This window comes from Lupinus angustifolius, chromosome LG01 (genome assembly GCF_001865875.1).
Source record: "Lupinus angustifolius cultivar Tanjil chromosome LG01, LupAngTanjil_v1.0, whole genome shotgun sequence".
In the NCBI taxonomy this organism is placed as follows: domain Eukaryota; kingdom Viridiplantae; phylum Streptophyta; class Magnoliopsida; order Fabales; family Fabaceae; genus Lupinus; species Lupinus angustifolius.
In genome coordinates, this window is record NC_032009.1 from 30,528,825 (window position 1) to 30,546,215 (window position 17,391).

General features: G+C 37.6%; 1 protein-coding gene across 2 annotated transcripts; it reads right to left on the reverse strand.

Annotated features, from left to right (window-relative positions):
- LOC109359921 (probable pre-mRNA-splicing factor ATP-dependent RNA helicase DEAH4) lies at positions 176-17,051 on the reverse strand. Of its 2 annotated transcripts, XM_019604618.1 has the most exons (16): positions 16,772-17,051; positions 16,515-16,607; positions 16,072-16,176; positions 15,559-15,776; positions 14,976-15,028; positions 14,742-14,858; positions 14,133-14,224; positions 13,318-13,404; positions 10,786-11,000; positions 10,380-10,472; positions 9,366-9,495; positions 8,550-8,694; positions 8,123-8,192; positions 1,626-1,786; positions 1,188-1,363; positions 176-824 (listed from the first exon to the last, which is right to left on the reverse strand). In XM_019604618.1, exons 1-16 carry the CDS (start codon positions 16,969-16,971, stop codon positions 674-676), a joined length of 2,106 nt encoding a protein of 701 aa, XP_019460163.1. In that variant the 5' UTR covers positions 16,972-17,051; the 3' UTR covers positions 176-673. The 2 variants fall into 2 exon arrangements, with proteins under 2 accessions (XP_019460163.1, XP_019460166.1); XM_019604621.1 differs by lacking the exon at positions 16,772-17,051 and having other exon boundaries at positions 16,072-16,209; positions 16,515-16,599.

Here is a 17,391-nt window from a genome sequence, read left to right on the forward strand (position 1 = left end):
AGTCCCATTAGATCCGAAAAAGATCAAAAGGTCAGTATTTGATTTCTAGGAACAACACTTATTCGGAGGGATAGTCACACACCCTGAAAGGGATTAGTTCCTTACTCATAAGGTGAAGGGATACCTTTGGTAGTATAAAACAATTTGTTGCAAGACTACATGGGCATCACAAAGCAAGCAAAAATGTAAAATTATACTTTAAAAGAGAAAGTGGCACTATATGGTAATTAACTCATTTTGATGTCTATAAGCTAAAACACCCTTAGAATTGTTCAATCAACATTTGCTTTTTAAGGGAGCTTGCTAATTGTTCTCTCCATTTTCCTTTTCTTCTTTCCCCACTGCAGCTACATTACAGTAACCAAGAATCATAACAAGATACTTGATATCATGCACACTCTGCAATGCAAGCAATGTATTCAATAACTCAACCAGTTTATCATAGCAGAATGAAGTCCAATCTTATGTTCTGTGCTAAATCCTCTGATGCTTGCAAGAAATATTTGCATGAGGATGAAACTGACATGATATCAAACCACCTAATTGTGATAACAGGAAAACTTAAGTCTGGGTTCATCCCGGTTGTCGCAATCAGACAAATTTACTAACTGACCTGCTCTTCGGAAAAATGCCTAACATGTGAATATCATCATCTCCTCAGGTGTAAGTGTGCTCATTTATTGCCTTTGCGAGCAAGGAAGCGTTCTCTAGCGGCTTGTATTCTACTTTCACGGTCATCACCAGATGCAACAATGTCAACATCCTTCTTGGGAAAATCTGGGAGATTTCTCTCAGTTTCCTCCTCAACGTGTTCAACACCGCCACTGTTACAGACAAAGGATTAGAATAAACAATGATGATAGCCTCCTTCTCTCCAAATATAAGTATAGTAAGTTATAGGGCTCTTTTGGTTAGGCTTAAGAAAAAGTGATCCTCCAAAAATGTTTTTGGTAAAAACAATTAATGTAAATCAGAAAGCACATTGTGTGTTACTAGTCTGATAAGTGATTCTAGCTTCTTTGTCATCTCTTGCTCAGAACATTTTTACCACAAACTAGAAATTTAGCTTATCTCAACAAAAAACACTTATAATGTACAACATGAAAGTTTTCATACACACCCAAGGAAAAAATAACATTTAAAAGAATTTGACATATGTTATTCAATGACACAAGAGATAGGGTTACCTCAATTTGTATACATCTAGTGTCTTAAGCTTGTTAATAATGGGTACAACCCATCTCATCTCAACAGAACACACATTTCTCATGTATGGCCGTGGAGTTGCAATCAGCTCATGGTATACAACATAGTCCGGGAACTTGCCCAGTTCATCAGCTTTCAGCACGGATGATGGATGCACCTAAGACAAAAGATTACAGTTATTCAGGTATCTACAAATCAAGCATTTAGTTGAAATTGACAAATACTAGCTAATTGTTCTGAACTAGCATGATTTCACAGCATATATTAGTGATCCTACCCCTTTCTTTTTCTTCGGGGATACATTTCTGTAAGTTTTGTCGCCTTAGATATGGACTTGAAGGTAAAGTGCACAAGAGAAGTAACTTGAGGGAGATATTATATTAACAAAACATGACTACCAAATTTCTTTTTATTCATACCTGGACTACCTGGGATTGAAAACCCAGAATTCGATAGCCATTGTGATGCATCTTTCTTTCAGCCAGCTGATTAGCATAGCCCGTACATAAAGCTTTTCTCAAATTTCGATAACCCTTCCGGAACTCTTCTCCTTTCCCATTTGTCCTAATATCCAGTGGTCCTATTGCAAGGTTGAAAAAAACATATGTAAAGGATTCACTAATTTGATTGTAAAACAAAGAGACACAGATTTTTTAATACTGATCTAATTCCATTTATTTATTTGCTCTTTTTGTGAGTGTGTGTGTCTGGAGTGCATACTGGTTGATCTAATTATCAAAGATAAGCTCAACTGACCAATAGATTCCACACATTAAGTCAGAACAGAATGGTTATACTAGAAACAGCTAACTATGCTGTTAATGATGTAACTACTTTCAAAGAAGAAAACCATCTGTCTCTATGCAATAATTTAATCACATTATGGTAAAATGTCCATTCCCTTTTTACTCTTTTAACTTTTAAGCATGTGCCATATGTTAAAAACCAGAAACACAGTGGTAAAAGGTAAGAAGAAAATGGCAGAGTATATAAGTTGAATATGAGAATGGGGAATAGTGTATTATTTCATAGAAAGCTGAAAAGATTATTACAATAGAAGATTCTATTGCCACAGAGCTAAGCTCCTAATAGAGTGGGTTACTCTCTATTCCATTCCTAACAGAATGCTCTATTCCCCAAAAGATACCTCCTTTCTCTCTCTCATGTGTATAAGTAACCGAAAAGTGCACACCCAATTATCCTCCTTCATTTTGTCCTTTTCCTCTTGCCACCTCATTCTTCCCATCTGCCCCCTTTTTAATTCTTCTAGTATATACTTTCCACACTATGGGCCTATTTTCATCATGTATTAATCTGCCCAAGGTGTCAATAGGACCCTTTGTTGTGTTAGCAGGTCTAACAATACCTCCCCCTTCAAGATCAGTCTTGTCCTCAAGACTGAATTGCGGAAATTGGCTGCGAATAGTGAATTCGTCTTCCCAAGTTGCATCTTCGGGAGATTTTCCAGCCCAATGAATCAGCCAATGGTTAATTGTCTCACCTTCTTTAATCACCTTTCTTTCTGCAATGACAGCAGTGGGTTCGATAACCTCTGCGCAGTCCCCCTCGAGACCCTTAGGTAATTCCATTTGTACGTTGTAATTTCCAATGGCTTTCTTTAACAGCGATACATGAAATACAGGATGTATTTTTGAATCTTGAGGCAATCGAAGCTTGTATGCCACTGCTCCAATCCGTTCTATTATTTCAAAGGCCCCATAAAATCGTGCAGACAATTTCTGGTTAATTCTGGTTATGACTGATTGTTGTCGGTGAGGTCGTAGCTTTAAGAAAACCCACTCTCCTACCACAAAACTCAAATTTGTTCTCTTATGGTCTGAATATTCTTTCATTCTGGTTTGTGCCCTGCTAAGGTGATACTTCAACTGTCGCAAAGCTTCATCTTTGTCGAATAATTCACGCTGAATTGTTTCCACTCTCACCTCTCCATGCTGCACTTTGATCAGAGAAGGTGGTTTTCTCCCATAAACAGCTTCAAAAGGACCGCACCCAATGGATTCATGGTACGTAGTATTGTACCAAAATTTTGCCCAGTGTAACCAATGTATCCAGCCTCACGGTTGATCTGCTATAAAGCACCGTAGGAAGGTCTCTAAGCATCTGTTAATAACCTCTGTTTGTCCATCTGTTTGAGGATGGTAAGCAGTGCTCATCTTCAATTGAGTGCCCTGCATTCTGAACAATTCCTTCCACAGGTTGCTCACAAAAATTGGGTCCCTGTCACTCAATATTGATGCTGGAAAACCGTGCAGCCTCACCACTTCTTTAATAAATGCTTCAGCTACCACCCTGGCCGTGTAAGGGTGTTTCAGAGGGATAAAATGGCTGTACTTGGACAGCCTATCTACTACCACAAAAATAGCATCATAACCCTTCGATTTAGGCAGCCTAGTAATGAAATCCATGGATATTTCCTCCCAGATTTTTTCAGGAATAGAGAGTGGTTGCAAAAGTCCCCCAGGAACTGTAGTTAAGTATTTCTGCATTTGGCAAACATCACACTCCCGAACAAATCGTTGGACATCCCCTTTCATTCCTATCCAATACAAATTTGATGTCATCCTTCAATATGTCCTATAAAACCCTGAGTGACCTCCTTGTGGAGTGATGTGGTACTCCTTTAGCAATGTGGGTATCCAAGAAGATTGTCTTGAAATTACTAACCTGCCTCCATACAACAAAACACCATTCTCCCAAGAATATCCTGGCCTGGACGCATTTCCGCATTGCAAATCACTGATAATTTTCTGAATTGTTTCATCTTTGTAGGTCTCCTCGAGGATGGCTCCGCTGTCCAACCAAAAGGGGTAGTGTGCCATGGCGTGTAACGTTGTTTCTTCATCTCGCCTAGAGAGGTCATCAGCCCCTCTATTTTCTTGACCCGACATGTAGAGTATCCTGAAATTATACCCCAGAAGCTTGGCTGCCCAGTCTTGTTGGTTCACTGTGTTAATTTTCTGCATCAAAAGTTGTTTGAGGCTCTTTTGGTCGGTGCAAACTGTGAAACTTCGACCCAACAAGTACGGTCTCCAGTGTTGTATTGCTAAAGCTACTGCCATCAACTCTTTTTCATACGCAGACTTTGCCAAATTTCTCTCCCCTAATGCTTTGCTAAAATAAGCCACGGGTCTGCCCCGCTGTGTCAAAATGGCCCCAACCCCGTGTCCAGAAGCATCACATTCTATGGTGAATTCCTTGTTGAAATCTGGTAGTGCTAAAACTGGTGTTGTGGTCATTCTCTGTTTGAGTTCTTCAAAAGCTGCATGAGCTTTAGCATTCCAGCCTAAACCCTCTTTCTTGGTGAGGTCCGTTAGTGGCTTTGCAATCTTTCCATAGTCTTTCACAAATTTCCAGTAATACCCGGTGAGACCTAGAAAACCCCTCACCCCCTTTACATTTTTGGGAATGGGCCACTACAAAACACCAGAGACCTTTTCAGGGTCCATAGCAACCCCCTCTTCTGATACGATGTGACCGAGGTATTCGATGGATCTTTGGGCAAATCTGCACTTCTTTCTGTTAGCTACTAGCCTTTGTTCCTGGAGCACCTATAACACTTCGGGAAGGTGGTGCAAGTGTGAGTCCCAATCTTGGTTGTATACCAATATGTCGTCGAAGAATACCAGCACCCATTTTCGTAGCATTGGTCGAAACACCTCATTCATCAAGGACTGAAACGTGGCAGGGGCATTCATAAGTCCAAAAGGCATCACTCTATATTCATAATGTCCCTCGTGTGTTCGGAATGCTGTTTTTTCCACATCTTCAGCCTTCACACGCACTTGATGATAGGCGGATTTGAGGTCGAGTTTTGAAAAAAACTTGGCTCCGTGGACTTCATCCAATAACTCATCAATCACAGGAATTGGAAACTTATCGGGTATTGTGATTTTGTTCAAAGCCCGGTAATCCACACACAAACGCCACGATTTGTCTTTTTTCTTCACTAGAATAACTGGGCTTGAATACGCACTCTGGCTGTTTGTGATAATTCCCGCTGTCATCATCTCTTTAACTTGTTTCTCAATCTCATCCTTGTGGTGATGAGGGTAACGATATGGCCGAACATTAACTGGTCCCTCTCCTGGAAGAAGATTGATGGCGTGTTCCTTCGTTCTCTTTGGTGGCATTCCTTTTGGTTCCTGAAACACCTTATCAAATTGTTTTAATAATTCATTTAAAACAACCCGTTGTGCCTGTGTAATCCTCTCATCACTGTCATCTTTGATTTTCGGAATCCCTATCTCCATGGACATGATTAAACCACCTACCCACATCTTTGGTTGAACCAACAAGCTTTGCAAAGACCCATTACTTCCAACATTATAGTCCTCTCCCTTAAGGTTGATCAACGTCCCCTGCCATGTAAATTTCATAATATGTTGCTTCCAATTCACCACCATTTCTCCTAAACTGGATAGCCAAGAAACACCCAACACCATGTCAATTTCCTCCAAATCGAACAAGTAGGCGTCTATAATGAACTCCACACCGTTCATCTCCACCTTCATTCCTCTACACATCCTTGTTGTTTCCACCTTATAGCCATCGCCCAATTTGATTTTTATGCTCCGAGTTCTTTCACTGGCCCAACCCATAGACTCCACCAAGGTCCTAGATAGAAAGTTGTGAGTGGCACCACTGTCTACTAGAGTCAGCATCAGTACACCTTGAATCAGTCCCCTTAACTTCAATGTGCGTGGGGCAGTCTCCTTATTACTCCCCAAATTCCCAAATTTCAAAATAATGCACTCTCCTTCGGCCCCTTCGTTCTCACCTTGCTCTTCATCTTCCACTTCATCTTCTTCTATTAGATCGTCTGTCACCATAACTCAAAGTTGTTTATCTGGGCATTGATGAAGGGGATGATAGGGTCCTCCACATTTGTAGTGCCTCTGTCTCTTGGGTTGTAAATTTTCTTCTCATTGATTTCTGGTCTCATATTGGGCCTTGACCCACTGCTCTCATTTCTCCCTGGCCCATTCGTTTGTAAACGATTCTCTTTGACCCCATTCACCATCACCCACTCCGTTCCCATTTTATTGTGTTGAGCATTATGACTTGGGCCTGAATAAGACCCCACCTGAGGCCCAGATCCAAAACGAAACTCACCCCTGCGAATCGAATTAGCTCCTGGACTCCGTCCTTGAACCTCATTCTCTACGGCTCTGGTAACATTCATTAGACGAGCACGAGAAATGGGTCCCAACACCTTCAAGCTTCTGATCTTTGCACGTATCTCGTCCTGCAACCCATGCAAAAAGTAACCAAAAAATTGGTCATCGGGCAACCTTCTCACTTGTGATGTCAAACGTTCAAAATCCTGGATGTATTCCTCTACACTGCCACGCTGTCGGAGTGCAGTAAGTTGTTCATACACACTTCCTTCCCCAAAACCTCCGTAACTGTCTATTAGTTCGACTTTCAACCGTTCCCAGGATAGCTCATCTTCATTCATCAAAGAATTGAAAAAGTGTATAGTGGATCCTTCCATACAAAGTTAAGCTAGGCTAACTTGAACTGCTTCATGGGTCTCCTGTACTTTGAAATAAATTTCAGCTCGTGATATCCACCCAACGGGATCCTCACCGTTGAACATAGGCAACTCCACCTTCTTAACAAATTGCCAGAATTCATTGAGAGCTTCGCCCTGTAATTGTTTCATCCCCGAACTCGCTCCATTTCCCCCAATTGGTGATGATGAACTCCTACCCTTCTCCGGTGTTGATTTCGTTACATTAGGGAGCACCTCTTCTTCCTCTGGTGAGTTTATTTGTTTTCATTTATGTCGATCCTTCTCTAAATTCCTCATCAACAGAGCCATCAAGTTGGCTTGATTCTCTTCTGCTTTCTCTTTCATTTCTGCCATCGTTATTTTGATGCTCATTAACTCGTTTTCCATTGCTTGCAACCTTTGCTTCCATTTCTCTAGATTGGACTGTCTTCTTCTTCGGTGGCATTCAACGTGTGTAAATCCTCTTTCACCGGTCCCTTCGTTCACGTACCCGGTAGGTCGGACCAGTTTGTTAAAAACCAGAAACACAATGGTAAAAGGTAAGAAGAAAATAGCAGAGTATATAAGTTGAATATGAGAATGGGGAATAGTGTATTATTTCATATAAAGTTGAAAAGATTATTACAATAGAAGATTCTATTGCCACAGAGCTAAGCTCCTAATAGAGTGGGTTACTCTCTATTCCATTCCTAACAGAATGCTCTATTCCCCAAAAGATACCTCCTTTCTCTCTCTCATGTGTATAAGTAACCGAAAAGTGCACACCCAATTATCCTCCTTCATTTTGTCCTTTTCCTCTTGCCACCTCATTCTTCCCATCTGCCCCCTTTTTAATTCTTCTAGTATATACTTTCCACACTATGGGCCTATTTTCATCATGTATTAATCTGCCCAAGGTGTCAATAGGACCCTTTGTTGTGTTAGCAGGTCTAACACCATAGCTCAACATTACTCCGGGAATGATATCACCAAAAGATCTTTAAATTATAAGATAAACTTGCAAATAAGAAGAAATAACAGAGTTCTTCTCACAGTGAAGATGCTTTTGTTGTCATTTGTCAAATCCCATAAATTATAGCATGCACCATTACTATATGATTTGCAATAAAAAATGAATTATAAACTGCAAAATTTAATTCTACTCAAAAAACACAAATACACGAGGATGAACTGGAAGCAAATGGAAAGGAGCAATTAAAATATGCCCCATTTTAATTTCATAGTCAACTATTTCTCCACACTTCTATTTTATTTTTTAAAAGAAATGTATCAAAAGAAACATAAATATGTGTCAAAATCAAGTGCTAGTTCTTTTTGCTAGTAACATGACCACTGCATCTGAAAGGAAATTAGTTACTTTGTGCATTATGAAATGCAAACCTTTCGCCATTTTCTGCATTATCTGAGATAACTGCTTACGCACATCTCGGACAAACAACATCCCTCGCACCTACAATTAGTTAATTCCAGAATGATCATCACATCTATCATACACTGAACAAACTCAAAAAATGCCATATATGCATATACCTTCGTATTTTAGTATGCCTATGTTCATGAAATTAAAATTCAAGCATGGATTTTTATCAAAAAATAACAGAATGTCTTTCTCGACAAACCATAATATTTTTGCTTTAGAGGATACATCATACAACCATCTGAATTCAATGTGTGGAGGAAAATTCTCCAATACTACAAGGGATTATTAACAGCCTTATAACACAATATTTATTAACAGACTTTACTGCAAAAACTCAGTCCCAAATTTATACATCATTCTTGGAATTACTAGAATGCATAAAGGTACCTGCAAGCCATTATCTTTGCACCAACCAATGTCATAATCAGTTTGATCCCAACACTCATATATCTGCAGCAATTGAATGTGGTCACCCAAGCCAGAACCATCAGGAAGATTAGTTACTGGGTTTTTCCTCTTTCTCTCAATCTTGCTGTCCGGTAAAAGAAAGTTGTTACAGCCCGGTTACTAATTACTCGAAAATATTAAATGTACAAAACCTCAAGAAAACAGAAGAAAAACATCATGTAATATACATAAGCGTGTAGTTCATGAAAGTTGCAATATCAAAGTATACACAAGCATGGGAGTTGAAAAACATTTTTTAAGTATGTAGTTAATGTAAATTCAATCAAGTGGGTGCATTTGAGAAGTATGCTAACCTACTCAACTATGCATAGAGGAGAACATCCAAACTTTTATTTTGACCAAGTAATCACTCACTTTCCTCTTAAGAGTGCATAAGACTTGAGGGCATTTAAGTCATTTCATACAAAATCAAATGATACTAACTCTTCCATGTTAATAGAATCCCCGCTTAGCAATTTCTTTCTCCTGATAAAAGGTTCTCTCCATAAACTTGGAAAGAAAGACCAGGATGGCTGTGGCATTTTAACCATAAAAATTGTTAATTATCTAGCATGCTTGAGTTTACTGTATTCAGAGAAGGCCGTTCAATAATTCTATAAGCCTCGAAAGAAAGAGCGCCTTAATAACCACAAATTTTGTGCATTTCTTAAAAGGAAATGTATTTTTTATATTGTTGAAACTTGAAAGTGTGTGCCTTGTGACTCTTGCTTATATCTTATATCTATATAAATCAACCTCCGCCCTGGTGCTGATAGCAATGCAGTTTCAGCTGATAACATGGCAGCAACAGTCAAAGCCTCGGATATGCAACCATAATTGTTTGCCTCCATTAAGGTTCTCGAGAGGGATGGTTCTAACGGAAGTTCTGCATAGAATAAAAAGAATCAGGGAACCTAGAGAAATATATATCCCTAAACATTTTATCAGAAAAATTAATGGGTAAGAACAGAATAAATTTTATGTAAACACGGAAAAACTTGTTATAAAAAAATAGCTGTTGTGAAGAGGCCCTTATTATGGTCATTAAGATAATGACTAAAAATTGTTATGTACAATGCCAAGGTAGTCAAATCACAATTTGAATCGTGAAATGCCAACTTAATTTTTGAATCGTGAAAATCATAAATCGCAAACGATTCATACACACAATGACCTATAACTTAAAATATATCATATAAATCATGCATAATGCCTAATGTGATGATTTTAAAGTGGGAATAGACAAAACAACTTAACAAGTCTCACAGAAAAACGAATGTGTGAAATAGGGTGCAGAGTGAATGAACCTCTGAAGCACCTGTTGCTGAAAAAGGAACGTGGCAATGGGATAATCAAATAGGATATATATAGTTCTCCTTTAATTCCTTTTTCATTTAGCAACTTAAAGCTCGTATGAATATTCTTTTTATGAGATTTGGTGGAAAAAGTTAAAAAGAAAATTTTTAACGAATTGTGTGAATCGTAACAGTGATAATGAATCACACCGATTCACGATCATCTGTGATTCACCACATGATACAAATCATTCACTTGTCAAATCGTAAGATACGAATTCTGAATTGTAAAATTTTAACAACTATTGACAACTCTACTATGAAAATAATAATAATAATACTAATAGTGAAACAGTGTCCTGGTGAAGGCCCTCATCACTTATGATGAAGAAGATAACAATATTCCCCAAGGCATGATTTCTCCATACAAATATTTGAAATTCAATACTAAACTATAGAAACAAACAATAAGTACCAGCCATTTTTTGTCCAGTATTTGTAATTGCACCATTTTCATCAATTGCATCGATCAGGTATAATTGCTTCAAGGCATCTTGTAATGACTCGGCTGCAGAAAACCCAGTTATTCAATCACCAAATTATGGTTAGGTGCCTATCAAATTACTGATTGTAAAGGATCAAGAATATAACTAAGGAAATAAAAACATGCACAACTATAAGGTCACATGCAAAAAAATGGGGGGTAAAAAATAAAGACAATGAAAAAGGAAAGGAAATAATTAAAACTGACGAGATAACAAAAGAAAATAATTCCCAGGATCAATGAGAAACAAAGTTCAGTTACCAATGATCTTTTACCAAACTGGCAGAACAGCATAAGTGTCATTTACCAAACTTTTACATTATAAGAAAAATCTTACATGAAGGAGGATCAAGAAAGTCAAATTTGAGAATGTCAATATCTGGAAGGTCCAATGACTTCAAGTAAAGAACACAGCCAGCGAGAGAAGATCTCTGTATTTCAGGAACTGTAGCATCCAAGAACTCGTCATCGTAAACTCGGGAAGGATATAGACGATAGCATTTCCCTGGACGGGTTCGTCCAGCTCGGCCTGCGCGCTGATTAGCTTGCACTCTGCAATGTCAGAATTTTTTGAATAATCTTGAAAATTATGAATTGTTTATTTCAAAATAAAAATAGAAGAATAAATAACACAACCCCCATTGAGGTTTGGCTAAATGACATCCCCACCCCCCATCCCCACGAAAGCTATAACATTAACGGTTCTGTAAGAATAACGGAAATACAGAACACTCTCACTTCACCAAAAAAAATTAATATCATTGGAGGGTTTCTTCAACGGCCTGACCACTACCCAAAGCATGAAAGAGAGCAAGAAAATTCACCCCATTCACTGTTTCATTCTAGCAATTCAAAAGGTAAGGGTGGAAACTTCACAACACCCATGATGAATGTATCTCACATAAAGAAAGGATGCTCAAGTCATGGATTCCCCTTTAACTGCCAAAAATGTCATGGAAGATCATTCAGCACTAGTCGGAAAATTCTCGTCCAAGGTAAAATACACCGCAAAAATCTGATAATGCCATCAACAATCAAGTTGTACGTCACCCCTCTTCTGTAGTTCACTCTTCACCAGAGAACTGCAAACCTATTGGGTCACAGATTCAAGGATCAATTGCTGGTAAATGCTTATTTAATCAGTTCTCACATTCTTTTTCAAAGTCAAAGCACACCTGCTATAGAGCTTGGGAAAACCTTTGCCCAATGAGATGTCTACATCTGAGTCATAAAGGAACTGGAACATTTGACATTCATTCTCTGAACTTGGATGCCTTAGGAATGGACTTGTCCTCCATTGAAATCTTAAGTGATATAGAGCATCCTTGCAAAAAAGAAGGGTGGCCCAGTGCTCAAGGCCCCCACCTAGTGGGGTCTGGGGACAGTAGATATACGCAACCTTACCCTCACAAGCAAAAATGTTGTTTACATGATTTGAACTTATGACCTTCAAGTCAAAAGGCGAGTAACATGAGCCATAGGCCACAACCGCTCCCACTCACTACCACCATACATCAACTATCAACACTCACTCAACTCAAGAACACAATAGCCCACAACAACAAACAGTCACCAAATCCCACAATCTGAGAGGGGCATGAACGATTGGTGTTAACAATGGCATATGGAGTTTTGTGATAACGGCAATAGCAGCTGGGATAGGCTTGCAAAGGTGGCAGGCTGTTAGTGGTGGTGGTTCACGATTGGGTGGTGAAAATGGTAAGGGGAATGATGCTAACATGACAAAGATGAAGATGGTGAGTACATCTTATTCAGGGGTGGGGGTGTTAGAGTGTGGGAGGCACTGGGTATTGCAGTGAGGGTTTATGTGTCAAGGCTATGGTGTGTGGTTAGGATGCATGGAGGGTGCGACAACCTAGGTGGGCAGCCATGGATCATGGTGCTTTGCACTGGAGCCTGGTGAATTGGGTGGAATCTACAATGAGGGCTAAGGCCATCGAGAACGGCAGTTGCCATACGGTAACTGGAAACCACTTTAACCGGTTAAGTTTATGAGTGTGTTACTCAACCATGGTTAACAATAGTGAGTCACACCTAACAGCACAGTTTAACTGATGAACACTGGTATGAATTCAAGAAGAAAGAAAAGAATTAATGGAAAACAATACCCGAAACCAGAATCAATGTGATTCTTGATTGGGATGAAGAACAAGAGTATTATTACAAAGAATGAAAGAAGAACAAGAATAGAAAAGGAATGAAAGAAGAATAAGAATTCAGATTATACAAGAGGTCCCACGACCCTCCTTTGATTCCACAACCAAAATTCTAATTCCCAATTAACTCCCCCTTCTCCAAGAGGCTAGTTCCCTATTTATAGCCTAACTAACAAACTATTATAGAAAGCCTGACAAACTAACTGCTGAGGGACATTTTAGGAAATGTATTACAATTAAGAAGACTCTAACTAGACTTGCCTATTTTCCCTTCTATACACATTTTTAATCCTAGGCTTAAGCTTAATCTTATCATTAACCTTATCCATTCAATAGATTGGGGTGCATTTTCTGAGTAAGAATGGGATTATGTGTCAGTTAGCCAAACCTCTAGGATGGTTTGTGTTGTTACCCTTTTTAAACTATCCTAATAATTATTAACACAAGAAAAAAATTTTAAACATGTGTGATTGCTTCTTTGTTCATATCATAGTAATAAAAAAGTACTCAAGATTTTTAGTGACTATGAACCTCTATTGGGAAAAAAAAACTTAAATATGATTCACTTGCATGTAAAGAAGCATTGCATCAGAGCACCTATACTTCATGTTACAACAATAATCAAAGCCTTTTCCCACAAGGGGAGGAAATGCTTCAAGCCACAATGAGATATTAAATTATGAATAGCTTACTTGCTAATTTGAACAACATCAAGAGAATACATGCCAGCAGATGGGTTGTACTGTCTTTGCTTTACATACCCTGAGTCAATGACATACCTAAAATACATAAAAACATTTTCCGAAATTTTGAGAAGACAAACTAATGTGCTTGATCCAAAATAGAAAATAATTGCTAAATGCAGCAAAATCAACGAACACATGTAAACCTTGTAATCACAATAGGAAAATTCAAATGGCAAGGAAAGATCTGTATCCTCAATAGTTGCATCTCAGACAGTGTTACAAGAATCACATCATAAATTTTTCATACAGAAATTAACATTATGTAACAAAAAACATGTCTAAAAATATAAGCAAAATAAAGAATTAGTTAAAGCAACATCTTAAGTGAATTTTTAAATTATGTCAAGAGGAATAGAATGTGCTGCCTGCTCTTCTATGGTGTACATTGAGCACTTGTATTCTTGTTTTGTCAACAATATTTTATCCTCTTCTGGGTTCTATACGCTAAGCAATAGTCACACTGTTTTTATAGAAATAGCTTAATCATGACATTACTCCAGCCTGTTAGCAATATTCAAGAAATGGATCATAGGAGTTTGGTTTTCCAAACAGTATTAGACTCTTTTCTGGCTAATATGAAAATAAATGGGCTAAGAACAGATACGAAACTTTTGAATTATTACAGTAAGTAATAACAGCAATGGCAACCTTAACAAAAAAACTTATATCAATGATAATATATAGTGAGCTGGGTAGGCATGTCTTTCGTGAAGTTTTAATAGTAAATTAAAACTACTTAAAAAAAGTATCAGCGCCCTTACACTACACCATCAACAGTCAAAGAAGTTTCAGCAATGTTTGTTGCAACAATAATTCGTCTGCAATTTGGAGGTGGAGGACTAAATACACGCACCTGTAAGATTATACAAGACATGAATGAGAAAAAATGCACGAAAAAAGGTATAATGGCTCAAACCTATTTTTATATAGTACCTCAAACATCAAATGAAAATCTATGGTTTTTTCCTAAAAGAAAAGAAGCAAATATACGCTTTTAAGTGTATACTGCAAGTCGAGAAATATGATTTTACATATGGTTATGAAGCAAGCAAAGTAAGTATCAAGTCAAAAGAGCAAAAAACTATGGCAAATCCACTCAAGGCAGTTTCACACTAAGTTTTTTCCAAGAAATTGAGAAAACTCTCCAAGTTCCATTAGTCAGGTTTTCTAAAGGCAAAACTCAAGAAAAATAAGCCGTTCCAAATGATCAGACAATTGCAAATGGTGTTTCTTAATATTTGAAATTTCAGACGTGGATAATTACATCAGTTTACAGAAAATTGAAAGTACTTAGAAAGGAGTCAGTACCTCAAACCATTGGTATGCGCATTTCTCAGATAGGAAGACTTCAAAATATAAAATTTACCTACCTGCAATTCAGGTGGCAAAGAACCATGTAGGGGAAGGATTATAGCATCCATGCAGGAACCTTCCTCAAGAGCCCGAACTTTATCTTCCAACTTAGATACCAACTTCTCTATATCATCCTGTATGAAGATCATTGAAGTTTTTTCTGTCATGACATCATATTAGAAATTAAATGATTAAAAGTTACACTCTGGAGTAGAAGTTACAGGGTTAATACCATATAACAAAATGTTCACCTGTCCAGTCATGAATATTAAAATATCCCCTTCTGGTTGACGAGCATGTATATCTGCAAAACCAATACCTCATCAACCACTGAAAATAAAAAGTTAAACTACAGAAAATAGTACGGCTGAACTGGAGTGCGTACAGGTCAAGTTGACACAACTTGACAATATTTCCTGACTTTCTATTTGAAACGCCATTGAATCATCAAAGGAGCTAAAGCCTAAGGAAATGAGTGTGATATTTTACAACAATATGAACGATTTCACAATTCAGATTTAAAATACATCACCCTCTTAGGCCTTAGCATCTTGTTTACGTATATGCAATGATTTTATCATCCTCTTTTTAAGGGCCAATACCAGTTTTTCAAAGAGATGTTATCTTAATAGATGACAAAAAAACATGTCGTGTAGGAGTTTATATCATATGCAATGAACCAGGCAAAAAGTTAACATATTGACATAATTTTTGCCTGACTACATGGTGCCAGCGCAATTTTATCTAGACACCGTGCCGGATAAATTAAAAATTATAGGTACTATTAAAACATGTATCATGGAAGGAAGATGAGGTTAAAACTCCACGCCATACCAAGAGCTGTTTTCAGAGAAGATTCGAGATAGCTTGAGGGACGCTCCTTGTTATAAAGTATCTCAACTGGGTACAGCTTTCCTGGAATTGTCAAGACAGGACAATCTGTAAAGAACTTTGATACTTTATTGCCATCAAGAGTCGCTGATGTGATCAAAACTTTGAAGTCAGAGGAACGAACTTTAACCAAGCGTTTCATCAACCCCATCAAAATATCCCTGATAATTAAACACACCAATTACAAATTGCAGTAATTTGAAGGGGGGAAGGTATCCATGACATCTGATCGAAATATATAAAACTACACTTGGAAATACTATATAACATGGTTTTAAATTGTTCTCTGCGACCATAATATTGTGGTTTTTGAGGTTTCCATGGCCTCAACAAAACTGCAATTGCAGCCACATCAGACATATTATGTTTGCAATTTCTATTAAAACCATGCTGCATAGTCTAAAGTGTTAGAAAGCTGTAAGGATATAAGATAGAACAAGGTGGTACATGTCTTACGTGTTTAAACTTCGTTCATGAGCTTCATCCAATATGACTACAGAATAATCATTTAGCTCAGGATCAGCTAGACTTTCCCGGAGGAGGACCCCATCAGTAAGGTATCTGATCAAATTAAGTCAAATCAAATGAACCTCACTGCCACACAATCAAAGAACATTCGAAAAGTAAAAGATGGGGACATTTAGAAGAGCTTATAGAGAGCTTATTTAAGCTTATAAAACAACTTAAGAAAATAATCTTATGAAAATAGCTTATCTATGACCTTCCAACAAGCTATTTTCAGCTTAATTCAATAAGCATGTGAGAATAAGCTTGTTTTAGCATACTTCAAAATAGCTTACTTCAAAATAGCTTATTCAAGAAGTGCTTAATTAAGCTGTTTAGAAAAACGCACCCCAAGTTAAAATTCAAAAGAAACACAAAATTATGGCATTGCTTACTTTATGCGTGTGTTGTGTGAAGTCCTATCCTCAAATCGAATTGCATACCCCACTTCCTCACCGAGATGAACCCCAAGTTCCTGAGAAACTCGTCTACACAAATTAAAACAACAACGTATCAACAAAAAATCACATTTTTTCACTAACCCATTATTCAAAACCACATAAAGACTTGAACTTTGCAACACATGAAGCAAAATCATGAGAAATAACAAGTACCCAACACTTCAAAATTGAAATAGAGGGTGTTACTCTACCTAGCGACAGATACGGCGGCGACACGGCGGGGCTGAGTGACGGCGATTTTGCCAGAATTGGAGTAACCGTGGCGGTGAAGAATCTGAGAGAGTTGTGTGCTCTTTCCGGAACCGGTTTCTCCAATGATTACAACAACAGGGTTTTGGTTAACGGTTTGTATGATCTTTTCTTCGTGTTGGAGTATTGGAAGAGTGGCCATGGAAAGAGTAGAGAAACCAAAGCTTGAATCAGAAGTGTAGTGAATTCAAGTATAAGGTGGTTTAATACTTCAAATTAATGAATTTTAAGGGGTGAATTGAGAAATTGTAAAATCATTAGGGTAATCTGTAAAATAAAAGTTTAATTAGTCTATAGATCTTGAACAATTTAAAAAAATTACATAGGTATGGAAACTTCAATTTTTTATAATTAGGTTACTTAACTAAAATATTTTAATTTATACTTGAACTTTCACAATTTAAATTTTATGCTTCAACTTTAAAATTAACTTTTGTTGTGTCCTACAATTATGGCTAACTTTTTTTTGGGAAAAAAATGTATATGTAGTGAAAGTTTGAGTTTTATACATTGTCATTGTATCATCTATAATTTATGTTTAATCATTATTAAATCTTTAGAA